The 24,557-nt window shown below is 41.7% G+C and overlaps 1 protein-coding gene across 1 annotated transcript; it reads left to right on the forward strand.

Annotated features, from left to right (window-relative positions):
* The first annotated feature begins 15,645 nt into the window (after window positions 1-15,645).
* LOC125314617 (disease resistance protein L6-like) lies at window positions 15,646-22,882 on the forward strand. The gene is made up of 6 exons (XM_048277408.1): window positions 15,646-15,919; window positions 16,085-16,672; window positions 17,078-18,230; window positions 18,497-18,778; window positions 20,364-22,273; window positions 22,643-22,882. The coding sequence occupies exons 1-6, from the start codon at window positions 15,861-15,863 to the stop codon at window positions 22,713-22,715; spliced, it is 4,065 nt and encodes a 1,354-aa protein (XP_048133365.1). The 5' UTR covers window positions 15,646-15,860; the 3' UTR covers window positions 22,716-22,882.
* The last annotated feature ends 1,675 nt before the right edge of the window (window positions 22,883-24,557 follow it).

Raw genomic sequence — 24,557 nt, forward strand, 5'->3', positions numbered from 1 at the left:
GACTCTATAGCAAAAGGTTCCCCATGGGGTTATAAAGGAAGTTTTGCTTCTGTCTTCTTCTTTCATTCGAATCTGGTTATAACCGGAAAAACCATCCATGAAGGAGAAAAGCTCGAACCCGGCCGCATTGTCAACTAGTACGTCAATATGCGGGAGCGGGAAGTCATCTTTGGGGCTGGCCTTATTCGGATCACGGTAGTCAACGCACACCCTGACTCTCCCGTCTTTCTTCATCACCGGGACGATATTCGCTATCCAATCCGGGTAATGAGCGACTTCAATGAAATTGACTTTTAGGAGCTTCATTACTTCCTCCTCAATCTTTTTAGACAACTCGGGCTTTGTCCTTCTCAACCGTTGCTTCTTCGGCGGTATATCCGGGTTAGTCGGTAGTGCATGTTGCACTATATCCGGATCCAATCCTGGCATGTCGGTGTATGACCAAGCGAATACATCCCGAAACTCTTGAAGAAGACGGACCAATCTGGCGGCTTCTGCTTCCTGTAACCCTGCCCCAATTTTGGTCTCTCGGATATTGTCTTCGGTACCCAAATTCATGTCGATCGGTTCGGTTCATCCAACGGCTCTGACTCCTCGTGGCGACTCCATTCGATCTCAATCCCTTTTAGATCGTCACTATCGCTGCCCGAGTCTGAAGAATCGTCGCCCGGCGAATCCGAGTCACATGTGCTCTTATCATGAATATGAAGAATGCTATGCCCGAGACATGATGCAGAAAGGTTAATTCATTTCAATAACATATAAACAAAAAACGGAAAAGTGTGTTTTTGAAAGGAGATTTACAAAAACATTTTTCAAATGGGTAAGCCCCGGGAAATACCCTCATATCATCGGGTCATCCGGATTTTTTTTTGCAAAAAGTCAAAACTAGGAAGCGTGTAAAAGTCCAGCCCTCTGGATTATATTTAGGCTCATAATTGCATCGTCATGGGACCGGTAGTATACTTTCACACGTCCTTAATAAACATATGCTCGTTTTATTTAACTGGGAGCCGCATTACAACATGTACTTCCCCCAAGCCAACGGCTCGAGACCTGGGGGTATCCAAAAAACGGTTAGCACATCAGAAACACGGTCCTTGGCGGGAGCGGGAAAAACATATGTACATGACAAAAAACAGACAAACCCATGATCCTACTCTGGAGAGTTGGGGGAACCGCTCGACGACTCCACCTCCTCGGATGCCGGAAGTTCATCCGGAATAATCTTCCGAGAATCGATAGGCTCACCCTTAGGAGCTTGCTCTTCAAAGAAGGCGTCAACATCAAGAGGTGTGATGACGGTGTCGGTACCGTGTTCTTCAAACAGTTGTGCTATCCCATCTAAGTTAGAGAGGATTGTGTCATCTAACATTTTAGGCGGACGGGGAAAAAACAACTTGAGGGGATTCCCAATGGGTCGGCTACCTGAACTCTCACCCACCACCAGGCGAGCGGCATTATCCGTGCGACCTTCCCGGTTGCCCCGACTTCCTCGGCCATAGCGACTACACCAGGTGGGAGATGGGTAAGGATTAGCTGCATTACGACGCCTACGTCGAAACAGACAAGTCGTGGGGCCGTCAAATCGGTTACGGCTGCCTGAATAACCAAGTCCGAAAGGGCCATTATCCGGTTCTACGCGAATGGGTTCGGTGATGCCCCGACCATACAATCCTAAACCTTCTCCGGGGATATGTCCGTATTGAAGCAACACTCTGCTAGACATAAGGGGCGGGCGACAAATGACGGGGTTGAGTGACAGCATCTTCCGGGACATGTATTGTTGATACCGGTTCGAATGTATGATAACCGGCTTCTTCTTCAGCCCTAGGCGGAATGTAGGAGACGACAACTCCCTCAAGAAGTCGCATGTCCATTTCTCCATTAATCGTTATCATTTGACCGTTATCAATAAATCGAACCTTCTGATGGAGGCTTAAAGGGACGGCCCCGGCCATATGAATCCACGGTCTACCCAGCAGCATGTTGAAGGAAGATGGAATGTCCAGAATTTGAAACGTCATTGAGAACTTGGAAGGCCCAATTAACACTTCCAGTTTAGCCTTACCAAGGACATTCTTGCTCATACCATCGAAAGCCCTCACATTTGATCTAGATGGATGCATCTGCGACTCTTCAAATCCCAATAGACGGTATGTATTCGGGGGGCAAATGTTCACAGCAGACCCATTGTCAATAAGGACTCGTGAAACCATTTCGCTTCGGCACTTAATGGAGATGTGGAGAGCATTGCAATGCGAAGGACCACCGGACGGAAGATCGTCATCAGAAAATGATATTTGATCATTCAGCAAAATAGAGCCGACGAATTCTTCCAACTGGAGTGCGCTAGTAGTATCGGGAACATGCACCTCATTGAGCACCTTTAGAAGGGCTTCTTTATGCTTTTCCGACGATTGGAATAACTCGAGGAGGGAAATCGGGGCCGGCATTTTTCTAAGTTGATCCACCACAGAGAATTCACTAGTTTTTACAACGGATAAAAGATGTTCAGCCTCCGCTTCCGTCACGGGTTTCTTCCGAGACGGCCCCGGAGGTGCATAAGAACGACCCGTCCGGGTGACCGAATCAATCGCCTCGGCCCCATAGTCCCAGGCCACTTCCTTATTGTCGATGGCAACGGGTGCGCCTTCACTTGCAACCGCCGACGGTGTGTCAACCGTGATTGGGCATAGGCCGCTTCCTACGATGTCCAAGCTAGCATCCAACTGAGCCCCCATACGGATGAATTCTTCGGAAGTGAGATCAATAACCATATGGCCTTCATCTTCAAGTTCGTAATCGCCTAGAGCCTCTACGACGGTGAGGTCTATTACTACGGGCTCTACCATAGCGATGAGTGTCTCATTCAAATCCGGTACTATTTCGGGGGCAACCGTATCATCAAGAGCGGCATCTTCCGTGCCGACACTCTGCTCTGCTTTAATTAGTGAGATCGCTTTGTCGGTGGGCTCCAGTGCATCGAACTCATCTCCCCACTCATTCCAATACGTTCGTGTTTCGGGGATGGGCTCCTCAAAGAACCAAGACGGTGGTGAATATTTTACTAGAAAATCATATCCACTATTGGGCTGTCCTAAAGTATCAACGATCTCCCCTGCAGCATATGCACTTCGTAGGAATTCTTGATCCCAAGAGTAGTGCGAGTTGTATGAGACATCAGCTATTAGATCGTGATTCTCGTCTGGCTGCGCCAGCGCCACCTCGGGTACATTCACGTTTTCCAGCTCGACAAAGGCGTTTTCGAGCTCAACTGCGGCCGTCTCCAATTTTGGCTCGACAGGGGCGGTTTCAGGAATACCAACCACATGAGGGGTTGAAGAGCCAATGACTTCATTTGGGGTAGCCCGAATTACTCCGGTTCAGACCATCTCCGCGATGCGCACACGTTTCTCTTGGATGGGGATTAAATCCGTACCACTGTAATGTCCAGACGAAACGAGTGCTTGATATATTTCCACAACATCTATTCGGAATCTCTTCTTGGTGACGCTTCTCACCTCTTCAATGATCGCCACATTTGGGGCATGGCCCGGTAGCGGGTTTCTCTACACATTCGGCTCGAAGTCCTTAAACGATAAACGATTTCCCTCTAGAAGATCCTGGACTTTATGCTTGAGGACGTAGCAACCGTCAACGTCGTGCCCTCTTTCTCCCATATGGAAAGCGCAAGATTTGGAAAGGTCGAACCCACGATACTTCGGGGGGTTAGCTCGAGCGACTTCTTTAGTCACAAGCTGTTTGCCTAACAAAGCGAGTAAAAGTTGTGATAATGGCCTCGGCAATGGAGTAAACTGTCTTGGCTTTCTGAAATGAGTATTCTGATATCCACTATTCTGATAACTTCCGGATGCGGACGCCATCCGATTAGGGACAGGTTGGGAAGTTAGCGTCGATCGGGTAACTGGAGCTTGAACAAAGGATACTTCGACCTCCTTTTCCTTTCTGATTGGTGTCCTTCTACGGGTACCTTCCGCTATTCTTCCTTCATGCATTCCACCCTCAATTCTTTCCCCAGCTTCGACGAGCAAGGGAAAATTCTGAAATCCTGCTCCAATGAGCTTTTGATAAAACTCATTTGGAAGAGTTTTTACAAACATGCTGATCATCTCGGGTTCCTCGAGAGGTGGGCGAACTTCAGCAGCCAAAGCACGCCATCTATGTGCAAAAACTCTAAATGACTCGTCTCTCTTCTTGATCGTACGGGACAACACTTCCCTTGTTGGGGCCATCTCGGTGTTGTATTGGTATTGTTCTACGAATGCCTTAGCCAAATCTTCCCATCTTGTAACTTTATCCGGCTTCGGATCCAAGAACCACAGAAGCGCTGCGTCCTCCAAACTGTTCGGGAAAGTCTGTATCAGCAAAGGAACATTCTTGACGTATCGACCCATATGATTGGTGTAATAAACTAAGTGTGCCCTCGAATCGCCCTTGCCCGAATACTTCGTAAAGTATGGAACTTTAAACTTATCGGGAAAGTCGATCTTGTCATATCGGGACAGATCCCCAACATTTTCGAGTCCATGCTTATCCTTGAGCCGCTGCTCCGGATCGGCAAATCGCTTTTTAGTTTCCTCCTCTAATCGGGCCGAGATGGCTGCCGAAATGGGATCAAGAGGAGCGGGCGTAAGGACTCGAGTTACCGCTTCTTCAACGATTGGGTTTGCTGGGAGGTCGTCAACAAGACCATGCATCTCAACTCGCGGCGGAAGCTGCACTTGATTCCGATTGCGTTGCACCGAAAGTGCTCTGACTTCGGTAGATAACTGGATCAACATAGCCCTTAAATCCTGGATCTCCGCGAAGGCGGCAGCTCCTAGATTTCGATTCCGCGCTTCATCATCTATACGGGCTTCCATACTTGCCGTTTCGGACCTAGTACGAATGGGTGAACGCGTAAAGCCCGCAATATCTACCCGGAGAAAGTAAAATTCATCGGTGACTTCGAATAAAAATATACGCGATTTCCTTTGAAAATATAAACTTTTGCAACGAACTCGGGACATGTAAATTCTCCAGCAAATTTAAATTGAGAGAATAGACTCTATCACGGGTCGTTTAGAAAAGAATACATTCTCAAACGGAAAAACACGTAATAATTAAATTAATGAGAATGTCGATAAGGAAATAAATGCTTCATATACTAAGCTTAAAAAGGGTTTTCACAACATATTACAAAAACACCAGCTCAAAAAACACCAAAATATGACACAAACTCGATGGGTAACAATTCCATCGATATCAAAATGCTCGCTCCCTTGACCACAAAATGGGAGTTTCGGGCGACCTATCCCTTTTTTTTTTTTTTTTTTTTTTAGCTTATTGACCATCTTCTCGCTGCAGCCCGGGATGAATGACTTCCGGGGGGATGACAGGTAAAACGATTCGGCAATTAGGATCCTCGGGGCGGTGAATGTATGCCCAAGATGCTTGATGGAGTCCCATCTCGCCCTCTAGTTCGGGAACTTGAACAATGGTCCGCTTAAAGCAACTCTCCCGGGCATTCTTGATATTGTCAATGTCCACTTGTCGGAGGGCGATTTCCTGTTCATCCATCTGCTTGTGCGGGAGGTTAAACCCGAATAATTGTCCTCTCGGTGGCGGCGGGACATCTTGAAGAGCTCCACATTGTCCGAACGTCCTCAATGGGTAACAGGTAGTGGCCCCAGTGAATCCCAATAGGGGTATGTGATCGGTGTGGGTGGCAGCAAGGTGGATGCTTTGAAATTGGGAACCCCTGAATTTCCATCGGATTTGGTCCGGGGCTAAGCTCCTCAAGAAATGAAACCAAGCGCGGTATGACCGTGTATAAGGTTGCATCTACAATTGTATAAGCTTTTCAAGTGGGTGAGTGCGATGCTTGAGATCAGAATATACCATGTGGAAGGATGTTTCATGAATGTGAGAGATAAACCGGGTGTACAAAAGTCCAGCAGGCGCATGAAACACTTTTTTCCCATTGGTATCAGCTTTAAAATTGTTGAGACAAGAAGGATTCAGCAAGAATCATAGGGATGAAGTCCCATTTGATGCAGACTTGTCTCACAACATGGGCAAGAAGAGGGTTCATAGCGACCGTAGACACGGGAAAAATTATGAAACGAAAAAATGCTAAAAGAAAAGCTCGGGCGGATTTGGTGCCATCCTTTTTTGGCAGCTTCGAGAATTTCCCAAATAAAAAGGTCGGAGGACAACGGCCAGCATTGATTTTGAGCACTTTGGTGATCTCGACTTTGGGTGTATCGAGGAATTCGGCGAAGGTGCTTGCGGGATCACGACCTAAAGGGGGTTCAATCAGTCTTTCTTCCAGGCGGACACCACTTATGAGGTAGTATTCTTCGATGGTGGGGGTTAATTCGTGGCCATTGAAGATGAAGGTGGATGTGATCGGATTCCAAAAATGTGCCATGGCTTGGATGGCGTGGGCCCGACAACGAACCCAGAGTAGATGTATGAGGTAGCCAACCAGTTCTTTGACATATCGCTTATTGTGACGATCCATACCCTCCCACCATGTCAACAAAAGTCTTTCGGGGATAGGGATAATGGTGATATCATGCTTTCCCATCGAGTCTATATCATATATAAATATTTCAATCAGTCAATGGATGTAACAAAAACATAACCGAAAGAGACATAGGAAAAAAAAATAAGACAGAGTAGAGATTATACTTACAGTGATTGATGGATGCTATCTGTTAATGGCATAAACACACGCACTAACAGTGAGGTTTGACACATAAAGGGTAGGGTAAACTAATGGCTAAAGGCTCCCATCACAACGGAATGATATACTGCCCCAAAAACGCCGACAAAGATAATCGGGTCGGGGCACACATTTCGAGATGATGAGCGGGATCAGAAATGATCGTGCCATTTGCGGACTTGCGTATGGCCCAATCTATTTCTGTTACCTCCTAGGGGTTTTTCGGGGTCGTAATCCGGGTTTGACCACTGGATGTGTGTGCAAAAAGTATAGTGTATGAAAAACATGCATAGCAGGGTAAATCAAACACCGCTTCTATATACATCCGGAAAACATACATTCCTACGGCTCCCTGCAAAACAGATATGTCAACAAGTCACTCCGCCCCTTATAACTCCAAACCCGCAAGAACATCTAATCACAAAATTAGCATATGAACCCGATTTTTTAGCAACATGGCAAAATGGTGATCAAATTAGGGAACAATCAATTGGTTATTACGGCCTAAGTCTACACAGGTTTCTAACCTATTTTCCCCAATGAAGTCGCCAAGCTGGCGCGACCTCGCCTTCGGCCTCCCTCGGAGGGTCCGACGGGGTTTAGAGGTATTGCCATAGATCAATGGCATGGACTCTCCCAAGTCCTACCTCGCGTGACATTGGATTCATTTTTTATATTAGCAAATTAAAGTGCTATTAAGAGTCGCCACTAGCCTATTGGGGTCGGCTAGAAACCAATCGAGATACGGGAGGGTTATCTCAATTCCTACGCAACCGGAGCTTCTAGGTTCGGGGACTTGTTTACGCTAACTAGATAATTAGCGCCCTTTCGGTACCTAACCAGTTGATATTTCTCAAGATGACCACACATTCTGCATATCATTTTAAGCTCATCAGGTATCTAACCAGTACTAAATGATCATGCATAATGTTTTTCTGTCATTTCGTGCAATTACCTATTTATCCTTAACCTAACATATAGGAAAAGCGATTAACGGACAATTTTTCAAAAGGCAGTGTATGTAAACACTCAATTAGGTAAACATGTCAAATAAAGATAAGGATAAGCACATGCAGACCAAATCTATGATGGCGATATTTAAACAAACAATTTCGACACGAAGGTCGAATTACGATGAGTTATCGACCGGATTGGACATCGGTCTTCAATCAACGCCAATTTAAGGCTTAAAATTTACAATAGGGGTAAAAAGGTCATGAAAACCATTTTTTTAATTTTCTGGAATTTTTCTGATTTTTTGAATTTTATTTATTTATTTTTCGAATTTTTTATTATTATTAATTTTATTATTATTATTATTATTTTTAATTAAAGGGAACCGGGCCCGGGTCGGGTCCTCGGACCCGGACCTGGATCAAGTCTCTTTGGGCAGACCCGGTCCGAGAGAGAATCAAACTCGGGCCGGATGGGCACAAAAAGGGCTCAAGCCCACTTTTTCTTTTCTTTTTGCCATCTCTTTCACGCCCAAAAAGCCCTTTTGTTGAACCAAAAAGCCCCAGGCCCACATTCTTGAAATAAGACCAACGAGGCCCACCTTCCTTTTCTTTTCTTTTTCTCACGCTGGCCCAACTTCTCCTCTTCTCCTTCTCTTCCTCAGCCCGCTCAACCAGCAACACAAATCAGGCCCATTTTTCTTCTTTTTTCTTGCAGCCGCCAGCCCAATCTCTCTTTCTCTATTCTGCCGGCCTGTTTGATCAGCCCGCACGACAGCCTTTCAAACCCAAAGACCAACTCGTGCTACTGTTGATCGTCTTCTTCGTTTCGCGTCTGCCTCTACCTGCAAACCCGACGGCAGTTTTGCACTTCCAACGCCAACAGCTTTCACTCGCCTAGCCGCTGCACCGCCAAGACTCGATCATCGCGCCGCCGTGAGGTTTCGTTCACCGCATCGCCGAGATCCACTCGTCGCGCGATTGCCACTGTTCATCGTCTTTTTTTGCGCGTCTGCAACTCCGACTTCGCTTACGGCCATGACTAAAGCTAACGCCGCTGGTTTGGGCGCGAGTCTGGACGACGGATTCGTCGGCCGCCGGTCTTCCACGCCGGTCCGGCCTGACCTCCTTCTGCTCGCAACGGCATCGTCGCTGATCAGTGTTCGTGCGCCGCACCGCTTACGCACGCGTCGCCTCAGTCCAAGCTTGCATCGTCACGAGCTCGAGCTATTGTACCACCTCTCCTGCTCGTTCACTGTGTCGCCACCAGGACACTCTACCATCTCGTCGGATCGCTACTGGTCTCGACCATGCCCTTCCTTTTGCTCATGCGGGCATCGTCAAGTTAGTCTACTTTGCCTTTATCATTGTTTCGTCATTGTTCGAAGCTTATGCGACTCTTTTGCTCGCGCTTACAAGGCCACTGGTTCAAGCTACGATGTCACCTCCGCTCGCTCTTGCTTGACACCCGACCAACACCACCGACATCAAGGGAAGCTCCACAACGACACCCATAGCAAGGAAACATAGCAGGACCAAAGAGAGGCACGAAAATCGACGGGAACAGTGGCACCGAAAGAGTAAATTATACCATGCAGAGAACGCTCTAAAAGGCAACTAATCAAAGTAAAATATATATTTTTTGTTCAGCTCAGGCGACATGGAGCGACAAGAGAGGATTTGACTTACCTGGTTGGACGAGAATATGGCGGTGGTGAACGACTGAGGCCACTGATCAAGTGTAATGGGGGGAAACGCGCGCACAAAATAGTGCTTCTCCCATATCTGCTCCTTCTCCTTCAAGGCCAACTCCCAAACTCCCTCCCTTTTCTCTATCTCCTCTCTATTTTTTTTCGCTGAATCCAACTTTTTTCCTGGAGCCGAACCTCACTCAATTCTCTCTCAGTTTTTCTTCCATATTTTTTTTTGTCCCCGGGCCAAACCCTCGCACCTGCCTTTCTCTCTTTCTTTTCTCTTTTTCTTGACTCCTTCCCCAAGCTTGCTTGCGTGGACGAGAGTAAAAACCGGATGATGTGGACGTGGGTCAATTGGAGACCATGTAAAGTACGCAGTATATTTAAGAGTGACGTGATGGTGTGCAGGGAGGAGTGGCGTGAGTGGAGAGCATGGGTGGAAAGAAAAAGAGTGTAGGCTAGTGGATAAAAAGAAGAAAAAATGGGCTGTCGAGAAGGGCCATTCGCTTGGGTCCATGAGGGAAGATGTGGGCTAACAGATGAGAGATGGGCTAAGGAAGAATAAAAGAGGAGATGGGCTTTGGGGAAATAAGAGGAAAAGGTGGGCTGTCCACTTGGGGGAAAAAGAAACCCAGCTGGGCTGGCCCGCGTGGGCCTGCTGCGCCTGAGAAGAAAAGAGAGCGTGGGCCGAGTCTCGCATGGGCGAGCTTGACTAACCCGATCCAATTTTTTTATTCTCTTTTTTTTTTTCTTTTTTCTTAAAAAAAATAAAATAAAATAATAAAATAAAATTTGATTTTTGATTTTTTTTATTCTATAGTACAACAAGAAAATATGCATATTCAATAGCTTATCATTTCATTTTTTTTTCTTTCTTTCTTTTTTTTTTTTTATAAAAGCAATAGTTGTATATATTTTTTTATTTTTTCTATTTTGCAATAAGACGAAAATAAATTAGACGTGTTCTTATTTAATGAATAATAATAATAATAATAATAATAATAATAATATGGGATTGCCCAAAATTAGGTGTCAACAATATATACTACAAAATTCTCCATATAATACTACTATAGATTCTTTAACATTTCCTTGTATATTTGAAATATCTATTGAATCTTCCAAATGTAAACAATCATGATAATACACATTCAAATAACCTAGTAAACCGTCTAATTTAATATGTTGATAAAAAATAATACCAACTAAATAGACAAGAGGAATTTGAAAATAATAATGCAACCATTTTTCTCGCATTACTAAAATAGTTCGAGCTAATTCAGTATCATTTTCATATTCACTAAAAACACTACCAATATTAACACACTCTATTAAAAATGAATGCGTAGTAGGATAATAAATACCAGATAAAGTCTTATTAGCATCATTAAAAATTTTCAAAAAACCTAAAAAATTTTTGCAAACGTCCCAATGTTGCGGAAGTAAAGTAATTTCAGAAATATTTTGTGAAATAAACATACATAATAAATATTTGTAATCAAAAGTTTGCCTAAGCAGCTCCTAGGTAGAATTCCAACGAGTCGGAATATCTTTTGGAAATTTTTTTGCCCTTCTCCCATGTTGTTTACAAAATTTTCCCCATGATTTCATAAAATGGGGACGACTCTATAAAAATTTAATTGCACTATTTATTGGAGCGAGAAAAGTGTCAAGAGTTCGTAAACCATATTGTACACATAAATTTAAAACAAGGCAAGCACATCTAATGTGAAAAAATTATCCGTCAAAAGTGGGTTTGCAAATATTTTCTAATACGGGAATAGAAGTGGTGTTTGCGGCGGTATTATCAAAACCAATTGAAAATACTTTATTTATCAAATTATATTCTTATAAAACTTGTCTAATTATTCTATAAATATTATGAGCCGAATGTCTTTCATCAAAAACTTGAAATGCAATAAGTCTTTTTTGAATGGTCCAATCGTCACCTATCCAATGACATGTGACACCCATATAAGAATGAATTTGCCAAAAATCACTCCAAATATCGCTATCTATATGCACACGTCCATTGAATTCCGCAAAAAAATTTGCTAAATTTTTTTTTCCTTTTTATAAAGATGAAAAACTTCGCGTTTAAGAGTACCTTTTGGAATAGTTGGTGCTTGCGGAACCAACGCAATATTTATCAAATATTTCAAATTAAAATTTTCACCAGTAGTAAACGGAGCATGATCAAGGGCAACATATTCAACTAATGTTTATTTATAAAATGCATCAGTGTAACGGAATAAAGGATGAGTATTAGGATTGGTATATCCGGAAATTTGTTGTTGCGTATTGTCCATCCCCGCTTGCGTTGGATGTTTTTTTGTCAAATGCCGACGGAATGTTCCGCAACCGTCTCCTTTCTTAAATTTATATGTTTGCGAATCATATTTACATTTTATATTATACTTACCTTCGCTTTCATCACGTAACTTATCGAAGTGTAGCCATAAGTTAGATGTACTATCTCGGCCCTTCCGTTCTGGCTCATTTGCCGTTGACGTTTCTTCGACACCAGTAGGAAGATGAAAACTTTCTTGTGTTGGGATGTGCTCAACGTTCGGAATCGGGACAATGTTGATATTATCGTCGTTGTCTTCTCAACATGCATACTCACGAGGATCATATTTAGAAATGGGATACTCGGAATCTCCCATAGTCATCTTGCCCTTTTCAGCATTTCTGCTTCCACTTGCCATTTTTGAGAGAATTGATCGGAAATCCGATTGAGAGAATTGAGGCGGGATTGAGAGAATTGAGCGAATTGAGAGAATTTGAGCGAATTGAGAAGATTTGAGAGAATTTGAAAAAATTGTTGAGAGGATTTGTGAGAAAAATGAAATGGGGAGGATAGGTATTTATAGGCAAGAATTAAAAACAATTCAATTTTTTTTTTAAACAACGGCCAATTTGGCCATTGTCTGCATGACCAATTGGCCGTTGCATGTTGCAACTAGAGACGGCCGGTTCGGTGGAACCGCCGGTTCCGGTTCCGCTTCGGAACCGGTGGTTCATTCCGATTCCTTTTTTAATATTAATTTTTAAAATAATAAATAATAAAATAAACATAATAAATTATGAATTATAAAATACAATTAAATTGTACATTGTAATAAAATATGAGGAAAAAAAAAAGAGGAGGAATGGGCTTGAACTTAATGAATTATCATTAAGCGCTTACATATCTTCTTGGGGATAGAAGAATCAAAGCCCATGTAGTTCTTTTACCTTTGAGAACCCCAACTTACCTCATCGTCAATCGTCGCTACCCGTTATGGTACCCGTGGCGGTGGTATCTCCAACATCATCGCTAAAAAATTCGTGTTCACGATCTAACTCTTGGTGTCGATATTTCGCCCTCGTCCAATCGCCGACACAAGTTTGAGCTTCCACAGAGTCGGGGCTTAATCTTGAACGGCGAGAGTCCAAAATTAATCCTACAGCACTAAATGCTTGTTCAACTGCAACCGTTGAAGAAGGGGTTACTAATATCCGACGAGCGATGAGGGCGAGAACTGGATAATCGATTTGGTGACTCTTCCACCAATTCGGGATGTCGAAATCTGTACTATGTTCTGCATCACGAAACTCAAATTGAGTGGTTAAATATTTTTCTAATTCAGAAATACTACATGTTGCCCCTTTTTTATTTTTTTGCCTACTCTTAAGCATATTATACCCTCTACTAAGTGAACTACCACCTTCGCTACGTGAGGCAGTAGATTGTAAAGATCCAGAATCACTTAAACCATATCTACTACAAAATTCTCCATATAATGCTACTATAGATTCTTTAACATCTCCTAGTATATTTGAAATATCTATTGAATCTTCCAAATGTAAACAATCATGATAATACACATTCAAATAATCATGTAAACCGTCTAATTTAATACGTGGATAAAAAACAATACCAACTAAATAGACAAGAGGAATTTGCAAATAATAATGCAACCATTTTTCTCGCATTACTAAAATAGTTCGACCTAATTCGGTATCATTTTCATATTCACTAAAAACACTACCAATATTAACACATTCTATTAAAAATAAATGCGTAGTAGGATAATAAATACTAGATAAAGTCTTAGTAGCATCATTAAAAATTTTCAAAATATCTAAAATTTTCTTGCAAACGTCCCAATGTTGAGGAAGTAAAGTAATTTCGGGAATATTTTATGAAATAAACATACATAATAAATCTTTATATTCAAAAGTTTGCCGAAGCAACTCGTACGTAGAATTCCAACGAGTCGGAATATCTTTTGGAAATCTTCTTGCCCTTCTCCCATTTTGTTTACAAAATTTTCCCCACGATTTCATACAATGGGGACGACTCCATAAAAATTTAATTGCACTCTTTATTGGGGCGAGAGAAGTGTCAAGAGTTCGTAAACCATCTTGTACACATAAATTTTGAATCCTCCAATCGTCACATATCCAATGACACGTGACACCCATATAAGAATGAATTTGCCAAGGATCACTCCAAATATCGCTACATATATGCACACGTCCATTGAATTCCGCAAAAAATTTTGCTAAAGATTTTTTTCCTTTTTTATAAAGATGAAAAACTTCGCGTTTAAGAGTATTTTTTGGAATAGTTGGCGCTTGGGGAACCAACGCAGTATTTATCAAATATTTCATATTAAAATTTTCACCAGTATTAAAAGGAGCATGATCAAGGGCAACATATTCACCTAATGTTTGTTTATAAAGTGCTTCAGTGAAACGAAATAAATGATGAGGCTTAGAAGTGGCGTACCCGGAAATTTGTTGTTGCGTATTGTCGATCCCCGCTTGCGTTGGATGTTTTTTCGTCAAATGCCGACGGAATGTTCCATAGCCGTCTCCTTTCGTAAATTTATATGTTTGCGAACAATATTTACATTTTATATTATACTTACATTCGCCTTCATCACGTACCTTGTCGAAGTGTAGCCACAAGTCGGATGTATTATCTCGGCCCTTCCGTTCCGGCTCATTTGCCGTTGACGCTTCTTCGACACCAGTGGGAGGATGAAAACTTTCTTGTGTTGGGATGTGCTCGACGTTCGGAATCGGGACATAGTTTATATTATCGTCGTCGTCTTCCCAACTTGCATACTCACGAGGATCATATTCAGGAATGGGATACTCGGAATCTCCCATAGTCATCTTGCCCTTGTCGGCATTTCCGCTTCCACTTGCCATTTTTGAGAGAATTGATCGGAAATCCGATTGAGAGAATTGAGTCGGGATTGAGAGAATTGGGAGAATTTGAAAGATTTGAGAGGATTTCAGAGAGAATTCGAGAGATTGTTCAGAGAATTTGTGACAAAAATGAAAGGGGGAGCATATGTATTTATAGGCAAGAATTAATTTTAATTTTTTTTTTTTTTTGGCAACGGCCCAAAGAGGAAGGTGGGGGGGGGGAGGGTGGGGCCGGGGCAGAGCCCAACGGCTCTCGCCCCCGAGCCCCACTTTTTTTTTAAAAAAAATTACTGTTCGAATCGGCTCGGAACCGGCGGTGGGGGAAGGGTGGGGCCCGGGCGGAGAGCCCAACGGCTCCGCCTCGAGCCCCACTTTTTTTAAAAAAAAAAAAAATTCCGGTTCCCACGGTTCCGGATTGGAACCGTGGGCCCGGTCAACGAGCCGGTTCCGGGTTGGAACCGTGGGCCGGGTCAACGGGCCGGTTCCGGGCCCACGGGCCCAAATGGCACCCTCTAGTTGCAACGGCTCTTTGGTGGGTGGAGGAGGGGGGCGGGCAGGGGGGGCCTGTGGGGCAGAGAGCCCAACGGCTCTTTGCCCCACCAGCCCATATCTTTTTTTTTTTTTTTTTTATTAGTGGGTTGGAACCGGCCCGGAACAGGCGGTTCCGGGCCGGTTCCCATAATTATGGAATAGTGGGCCCGGTCAACGGGCTAGTTCCGGGCCCACGGTTCCATATAGCCATGTCTAGTTATCCCTACCATTTACATACTGGCCTGAAAAAATGCATGTAATTTGAAATTTGAGACGAATCTAGCCATTGTCCTTGTGACAGCTTAAAACGTGGAATATTCTGTTAAATTTCTCTCGAAGATTTCAGTTTTGCCCGTTTCTTGTTCCTTTCTTCTTTTTGGTTGTTAGAGAGATTTTTTTACTTTTTAATCTTCAACTAGCTGTTCTTTAATCATATTAGACGTCGGAAGGTGCACGGCACATGAATTTATTATGTTTGGCTTTGAATTTTCCACCGGCACTTCTCCTTTCTTTCCCACCACTGTTGACTCCTCTCAGTCTCTGGGCACCTCCATGTTGAGTTTCGGCGTCTTCCTTCGTTTCCCAGAAACCCGCCTTCAACCTCCCTGCATTGACCTTGCCGTTCTTCTCTTTACCTTGACAAGTCAGTCGATCTTCCTTCACTGAACCCTCCCAACTAGGCATTTTTTAGAGAAGCGTGGTTCTCTCCTGTGGGTGAATACAGCTGAGAGGATCAGCCCTCTCATGGAATTCGGCGGGAGTCAGGCTCTAATCACCATCCTTGCTTTGATTGTAGGAGGACTGTAAGTGCTCTGATTCAACTTCTGTTCGAGCTCTTGTTGACAGATAACGCAGCAAACAGTGAGACTTTGCTCCTGGACATGTTTGATGCAATTCAGCCCGCTTGTTCTACTTACATTCCTATTTTTCAAGTCTCGACCAGATTAAAAGTTTGTAATTTTTGGCAGGGTTTGGAGACAATTGACGAAATGGAAGAGGAGGGACTCGGAATCAACCTCAAGAACGGACCATGGGCCTGGAAAAGAGAACCGGGCGTCAAGGAGGGACTCAGAGTCAACCTCGAGAGCCGATGATGCATCTCGCGAAGAGTACGATGTGTTCCTAAGTTTCCGGGGACCGGATACACGCAATGGATTCACCAGTTGTCTTTACCATCGCTTGAGAGATGTGGGAATCCGCGTTTTCTTTGACAACGAAGAACTCCGAGTCGGTAAAGAAATTCGTGGAGAGCTTCTGAATGCGCTTGACAAGTCTCGAATTTACATGCCTATCTTCTCTACGGGTTATGCTGATAGTTCGTGGTGTCTCTGTGAGGTTGCGCACATGGTGGAATGCACCTCACCATCAGGTGAGAAGAAAGAGATACTTCCCATCTTCTACGACGTGGATTCTGACGATGTCAAGCTCAAAACCAAGTTATATAGAAAAGCCATGCCCAAGCACGAGAAGAAGTTTGGCTCCGAGGAATTGAAGCGCTGGGAAAATGCCCTTGTTGAGGTTGCACGTATAAAGGGATGGGATCTCAAAGGCAAAGGGTAAATTTGCTCAACTTTTTGTGGTTAATAAGCACAATGTGGAAGAAGGCTCTTGCAGAGGGGAATTTTCCAGCACTTTTACTTTGGAAGAAACTTTGTGGTGTCCAAATTTTCAAACTTACATCAATGTGGCATTACATTAGAAGTTCAAGGAATTCTGACTAAGATTGTGCTCGAAAAACTACAAAAGGTAAAGAGGCGTGGGTGGAAAACTTTTTTCAAACCCGCAAAAAACTATGTCAAACCCAACCTGCACTCGAAAATTTCCGGTTCAAATGATTATAATACTTAATTTGCAATTTGTTTGAGTAGTTGAAGTAGCTGAGTTATGTATCTACATGTTGCCTAGAGTCCTGTAGTCTATCTAGTCTTTGAATGAAACGCAATTTTCATTCTTTGCTGCAGCCAAGGAGAACAAATCGAATTGATTGTTGAAGAGGTTTCCCATAAACTTAAGACAAGACAAATAATTGTGACTGAACATTTGGTTGAAGATACTGATCAGATCGAAGCCATAATGAAGTTGTTAGATGTTGGGTCTGGTGGCGTACGTTTTGTCGGTATCCATGGTATGGGTGGTGTTGGAAAAACAACTCTTGCCAAAGTAATGTTCAACAAACTATCTCTTCACTTTGAGCGTTGTAGTTTTCTTGCAGATGTTCGAACATCATCACAACCTCATGATGGACTTATAGAATTGCAGAAAAAGCTCTTATCAGATTTGGCCGGCCATGGGATTGCTAACCAAATTAAAGATGTTGATGGTGGGATCAAGATGATAAAAAAAGCATTGAGTAACAAAGAAGTACTCATTATTCTTGATGATCTAGACAAGAAAGAGCAACTCGAAAAACTCGCAGCCGGAAAATCTGATTGGTTTTGTTCTGGTAGCAGAATCATTATCACAACTAGGGATGAAAGCATCCTGATGACTCAAGTGAGCTTATCCAGTAAAGTTGTCCTAAACCAACCTGAAGGAATTTTGCGTTATGAAGTTCGTGGAATGAGATTTGATTTAGCACTTCATCTGTTTTATAAGCATGCATTCAGAAGTGACTCTGCTGCAGAAGGATATGATGCTCTTTCAAGAGAAATTGTTCGTACAGTGGGCATGCTTCCTTTGGCTGTCGTGGTGATAGGGTCCAACCTTTTCGACTGGGGAAAAGATTTGGGGCATTTGGATAAAAGAGAAGTATGGGACGAAACGCTGAGAAAGTTAAAAGACGGTCCTTTTGAGGATGTCCGAGATACGTTAATGATAAGTTATGAACGATTAGAGGATAAGCACCAAGAGGTATTTTTGGATATAGCCTGTTTTTTCATCAATACCGACAAAACATATCCGGTTATCATGTGGAAGGATTGTGGGTACTTTCCCAGCATTGCAATGAGGGTTCTCTCTCAAAGGTCCTTGATCAAGATTAGAGATGACAATGGGTTTTGGATGCATGACCAAGTTAGAGATTTTGGAAGGTACATTGTTCTTCGAGTATATCCTTGCAAGTTTTGTAGGGTGTGGATTTGTGAGGATGCCCTGAAACTGCTGGAGGGAAGAAAGGTAAACTGGAACTGCATATGTTCTTTCCCATTTAGAGAAGCAATTTTGTTAAAATATGCATCCAATAGATAGCTTTGTTTACCGCCGCTTTTGTCTTGCGGTTGTTACAACTCTCCGTCAAACCTTCACGTCAAAGATGTCAAAGTTTGAAGAGAGACCCAAAAGACATCGCCTGACAATTCGCTTTTTAAGTAGCTTTCTTGAAATTTTGAGAAAACAGAGAACAGTTTATGTTGCATGTTCAATGTTGAGCCTGTGATATGCAGAGAAATGAAGATGTGGTAGCACTAAGCCTGACTTCCGATGACTGCAGCCATGGCATTGCAGCTGAAGAACTAGCTGCTCTACCAAATCTAAGGTTCCTTCAAGTGAAAGGCATTGATATGCTTGGCAACTTCGGCAATCTTCTTTCGGAGTTAAGATGGCTTTCTTGGGAAATTAAGCAAAATGAATTTTACGTGGAGAGTTTTTATTTTGCTAATTTGGTTGTGCTAAACCTTTCAAGGAGCAATATCGAAGATGACTGGGGTGGGTGGAGCCAAATCCAGGTACGATATGCCCTGCTCTATCGCCTTCTGCCCATGTCTACGGATCATTCAATGCATAGCTTGCGTGATCCCCTGATCTAAAACATTCTGTGTAAGTCTAACATCTAGAGTCGACTCCAACCAGCTAAACACATTTGGAAAGAAAGAAGAGGAAGCTTTATAATCACATGACAACCCAGTAAATGATATAACGAGTGGCATATCATTGTTGTTCTGTATCTCATTCATTCCCTACAGACTGCTTTAGTAATCGAGCCACATATAAATATGATATGCTTAAAATCTGTACTAGCAAGAATCATTAGCTGTGCTCCCCAGTCCATAGTATTATCCAAGCATCCATCATCACCTTGGTTTGAGGAATTCAAGATTTGTCTACATTGGAGTTTGAACTCGGGATGCTTTGTGGCTTGTTGCAGTCGCTTTTCTGATAGCTATTTGTTAAAATATTATCCTATTTTACTTGACAACAGGTCTTATATGTTTTTTAAATTCACGTGGCTCTCCTTCCATTTGTTAGCTTAAGCTTTTGGATTTGACTTTCTATTATGTTGTTAGAGCCAATACTACTCCTTTCGTGTATGTGCGTCTACCCCCATAGAACTCTACATCCTGAAGATGCAAGAGTGAGGGATATATAGAAGTGTCCGATTCTCATATATTGATAGTCTCGAAATAGAGTTCCATGTGTGCATTGTAAATTTGAATGATAGGTGAATGGTAAATTGGAAATATCGTTGATAAGCAATAAGCAAGAACTGATTGGCAACTTTCGAGTTCGATAAATTGTCGAAGAAATAACAATTTTTACCATCATGAAACCTAATAGCAGACCACCAATTGATTTTGAGTATTCCGGGTGACCCCCTTCAGTAGTTAGGAGATTACAATTTGTGCAGATACTTTACTGATAGTGTTATTTACCTGTTGTAACTTACAAACAAAATACTATGTATCGTGGTAAATGGTCAGTAGATTATGGCCATCGCTTCAGTTTTACTGAGTACCAAGTTTAATTTATTAGCAGCATGCAAAAAAAATAATTTACTTATCAGGTTGAAATATCCTTGGAGACTATGAACAGTCGTTCGCTTTGACAAACGAGCGTGTATTTCAGCTAGTAGACTACGAATTGCTGCGAGTATTGGTTAATGGTTCTGAGTTATGAAGAGACCTATTCTTTTACAATGAATTCATAGCATGTTGTTAGCTTTATTTTGATTTTGCAAGTACCAACGCTTATGGGTCGTCAAAAGACTGATGAAAGAATCGATTTACCAGGCTCGCCCTAGTAGATTATAAGCAGCCTTTCGTTTTCTATAAATGAGTATTTTTCTTTTTCAATTTTAGAGTATGAATTAATTGCCATATACTTCACTAGTAGTACCGGTTACCAGTGATATTTCACGAACAAACCAACTGTTTTATCAAATAAATCTCTAGTAATTAGAAGCAACCTAGTCGCACCATTTGCAATTAAATGTTGGAGTATATTGTATTATAAAAATGAGAATAATTACTTACGTTAACGATATAGATTGATTGATGTGTTTCATTCTTTTTAATTCCACATTTTTCTTTGCAGATGACAAAAAAATTAAAAGTTCTGGATTTAACAGATTGCCCAAAGTTGAGGAGGACACCTAACTTCTCTAATTTCACATCTTTGGAGACGTTAACACTTACTCGGTGTTCCAACTTAATCACTATTCACCCCTCCATTTCTAAACTTCAACTCCTAGAGACTTTGAATATCAAAGGGTGTAGTTCTCTTGGGGAGTTGCCTGAAGAAGTCGGTTCCCTACCATCATTAAAGCAGATCGTCATGCCCCAAAATTTTCGACTCTCAAAGCTTCCAGAGAGAATTGGGAATTTGAAATCTTTGTCGAGTTTTAAATTAAACGAGCATCCTAAAATCCGCCAACTCCCGGACTCATTTGGAGGGATGGCGAGTCTTACATGCTTAGCTTTACGCGGGTGCGTAGGGATAAAGGAACTTCCAAGCTCAATTGGGGAGCTAAAAACGTTGATAGAGTTGGATGTATCAGCGACAGGCTTAGTTCAACTACCTGATTCTATCGGAAACTTAAAGAAACTAAGGGTGTTGATTTTACGTGGAACTAAGATAAAGGAGTTTCCTCGTACAATTGGAGGACTGGAGATGCTTGAAGGTTTATATGCCCAGCGATCTTGGGATCCGACGGATAAAAACTTGGAGGAAATTGGGAAGCTAATCCATTTGAAGACATTGAACTTAGCATTTACTAGTGTTTCTAGATTGCCTCCGCAGATAAGTCGTCTCCATCTCCAAAAGTTTGAAGTGGGTTCGATTGAGCTTCAACAAGTGCCGGCTCTTCCATCAAGTTTGAAATTCCTGGCGGTTCAAGCTCCGGACTTCTCTCTTGTCCCTCACCCCTCAAGCATCACCGATTTAGAACATCTGGAATTACAAAGATTCAGCAATTCGACAAATATACCTCGCTCCGCTTGGCGGGACTATCAGTCCAAACTTGAAGCAACTTCGATGAGAGAGCAACCGTCCTATCAGCTTCCATCTCATTTGTCGACCTTGAAACTCAGGGGTATTAGTCCTTTGCCACAATTTTCCAACTTGTTAAATTTGACAGTTCTACATGTAATTGACTGTGCAATATCACACTTACCTGTCAATCCAGGCCTAACACATCCGAGGGAACTGTTCATACGTAGATGTCAATCCCTTGAGAAAATACCTGGTTTATCACTCTTAAGGTGTCTAGAGCGCTTGGAACCGAAGGGCTTGAATAAGCTAGTTGAGATTCAAGGTTTATCGGAACTGGAATCTTTGCAGTACCTCCTTCTTTCCAATTGTGGTTTAATAGGACAATTACCCAACTTGGCTAAGTTGGGTAAGCTACAACATCTAGAGCTAGAAGCGTGTCCAAATTTAAGAGCCATTGAGGGCATCGAGGGCTTAGAAAGCTGGGTGTTGGATAGTCGTGGCCGCACTATCCTAGAAAGATTATTGGATGTCTCGAGATCGATTTGGCTTTCCCGCAGATTACCAATGTACGATGTGTTCCTATGTTCTACGGGACTAGACATTCGTCTCGGCATTGTCAATTTCCTTCACTATTGGATGTTACAAGATCGAGTTTCTGTTTATAGTGATCGGGATGATTTGAGGTCCAACGAAGGGATTGGGGAAGAGATTCTACAGGCACTTGGTAACTCCAATATTTACATACCCATTTTTTCTAGAAACTATGCTTCTAGTCATTGTTGTCTCCGCGAGCTTGCCCACATGGTAAAATGCATGTCAGAATCAAAGGGGAAAAGAAGAATCCTCCCCATGTTCTACGATGTGGAGATTGATGACGTTAAGCTCAAAACTGATTTATATAAAAGCGACCTGGACAAGCACCGGACGAACTTCGACAACAACGAAGTGAAGTCATGGGAAGAGGCCCTAATTCAGGTTGCAGCAATGAAGGGTTTCGTCTTGGAAAATACCAGGTAATTCTGCTATTTCGCTGCTAAATCATGAGATAAAACAGTCACTGAATTGAACTTTCCCAACACAGAGAGTTTCAAAGTTCTGCAACGCAACCCTTTTGCATTCAAATAATTGTCCACTCGAACAAATTCAATCCTGTAGAATAAGAAGTAGATCATTCTAGTTTGTGATATCCGGTACTGGTACAACTGCACATATTCTTCTGTCTACTCTCTTGTTTTTCTCTTCTTTTGTATTCTGAGTTAAAAGATCTTTCGGTCACTATGGTTTGAGAAATCAAATCAACAATCAGATCGTCATATTAACATCCTTTAAATTTCTGTCTGTCCAACTAAAATGTACTGTCCTTCAATTGTGCATTGCTGCAGCTATGAAGAAGTCCTTCAATCCATTATTGCAGAGGTTTTCAGAGCAAGGAAATTGTTAAACGCTGACTCCTGAAGCCTTCTTTTGGTTAATGTAAGGAAATTTTCCCCAACTGCATTCTGTTCCTATGTCATTCTTGCCACTTTGGCTTAAGAGATATTGTTGTTAGGTTTATCCCACATCGGTTGTGCGAGGAGTTGGTAGTCAGTTTATAAGTATGAGGGAAAATCTTATCCTTTCAGCTAACTGTTAGTACGAGAGAGCTCAAGATCACTCAACATTGTGTCGCGACCTAAAAATTGGTTTTTTCAGGTTAAGGGATTATTAGGTTAATTAGATTAACTAACCTAATTCGGACTCTCCCAAGTCCTACCGAATCGCAACTTAGGTTCAATTACATGCCAAGATTTTAAATTGGAGCCGCCACTAATCTTTTATGGTAGGTAGATTAGAAACCTAAATAAAGTATTCGGGAGAAAATACTTTGTTTCATACGAACCAGAGATTAAATGAATTCGGGGACTTTGTTACATTAACTTTTCAATTAATGCCCTTTCGGTACCCGATTTTCATGAAAAATCCTTAGTTTGATGATTTGAATTAATTTTTTTTTTTTTTGGGTTTTCTTTTATTAAATGCAATGCTAATGCAATTTACCTATATGACATGTGAGATGTAATGACATAGCAAAAATACGTGACATGGCATAATGACGTGGCAAATATGCATGACAAGGAAAATATAATAATGCAAACTAAACTATAATGCTATGCAACGTGGATGGTATTTTTTTGGTATATTTTTGTGTATTTTCGGATTCATGAAAAAATAAAGGTAAAAACTACCCTAACGTGAAGTAACATCTAATTTAACTTAAGAAATTGATTTCTCAAAGTCCTAATTTTATTAGACATTATTTTCATGCAAGAAGTGAAGAGAAATGTGATTAAGCTTAAGAAAACGTGACATCTTTTTTTGGGATTTTTTAGGAAATTATTTAAACCATGAAAACAATGAAATTTGAACAAAAATAAACAATATTGCCCATAAAACACCTTTAAATCCGAAATTCTGATTTTTATGCACAACATCCCCCGAGATTAGGGTTAGCAAGTGAATATATTATAGACTTACCGTCGTCCCTATATACATAGGGCAAACCTTGAAATTCTATTTAGGAATTAGCGATCCGCTCCTCGAGATCGAGGATTTGATATCTAATTCACATGTACGGGCACGATCGTACTTCGAGATCGAAGTCATATGTTGCCTTTAATGTACGTTTTCCGAGGGATAAGGCACAAATAGGGAGCATGTGTTATGGGCAATATTGCTTACTAAAGTTCAAACTTTATGACAATAAATGGCAAACAATATGCAGAATATAAACATGCTAAATATAAAAGTAAAAATCAATCAAGGCCGCATGAATTTCGAAAACCCATAGGGGATTACCAAAATTTTAAAGGGCATATGGCCCTATCCGCAAAGGATATCGATATCTTTTAAATTTAGGGAAAGTTATCTCTTGAGATCTTCAAAGTATATTATATAATTTTCAAGTTTAAAAGATATGATAAGGATTTTTTAAGGATTCCAATTTAGACACAAGATAATCTTCAATATTCCAAAAGATGTGTGTAATATCTTTAAGATATGATAGGACTTCAGATTATCTTAAATTTAAATCAAATATCCAAAGATATACTATGCTCAAGATATGTACAATTTTGAAAATGGGAGATATGCTCTACGTTCAAAATCCACCAAACTAGGCAACCAAATATCCGAAATTTACTTTATCCACCGAATATTCAAATCAAGCAAGCAATTTTCCAAATATCAATAGATTAGAAAGGTTACCTAATTTGATCTTGAAGCAAACTTGAACACCAAGCGACTTTGCTTAGACCGATC

The sequence above is a fragment of the Rhodamnia argentea genome, chromosome 4, assembly GCF_020921035.1.
Source record: "Rhodamnia argentea isolate NSW1041297 chromosome 4, ASM2092103v1, whole genome shotgun sequence".
NCBI lineage: Eukaryota > Viridiplantae > Streptophyta > Magnoliopsida > Myrtales > Myrtaceae > Rhodamnia > Rhodamnia argentea.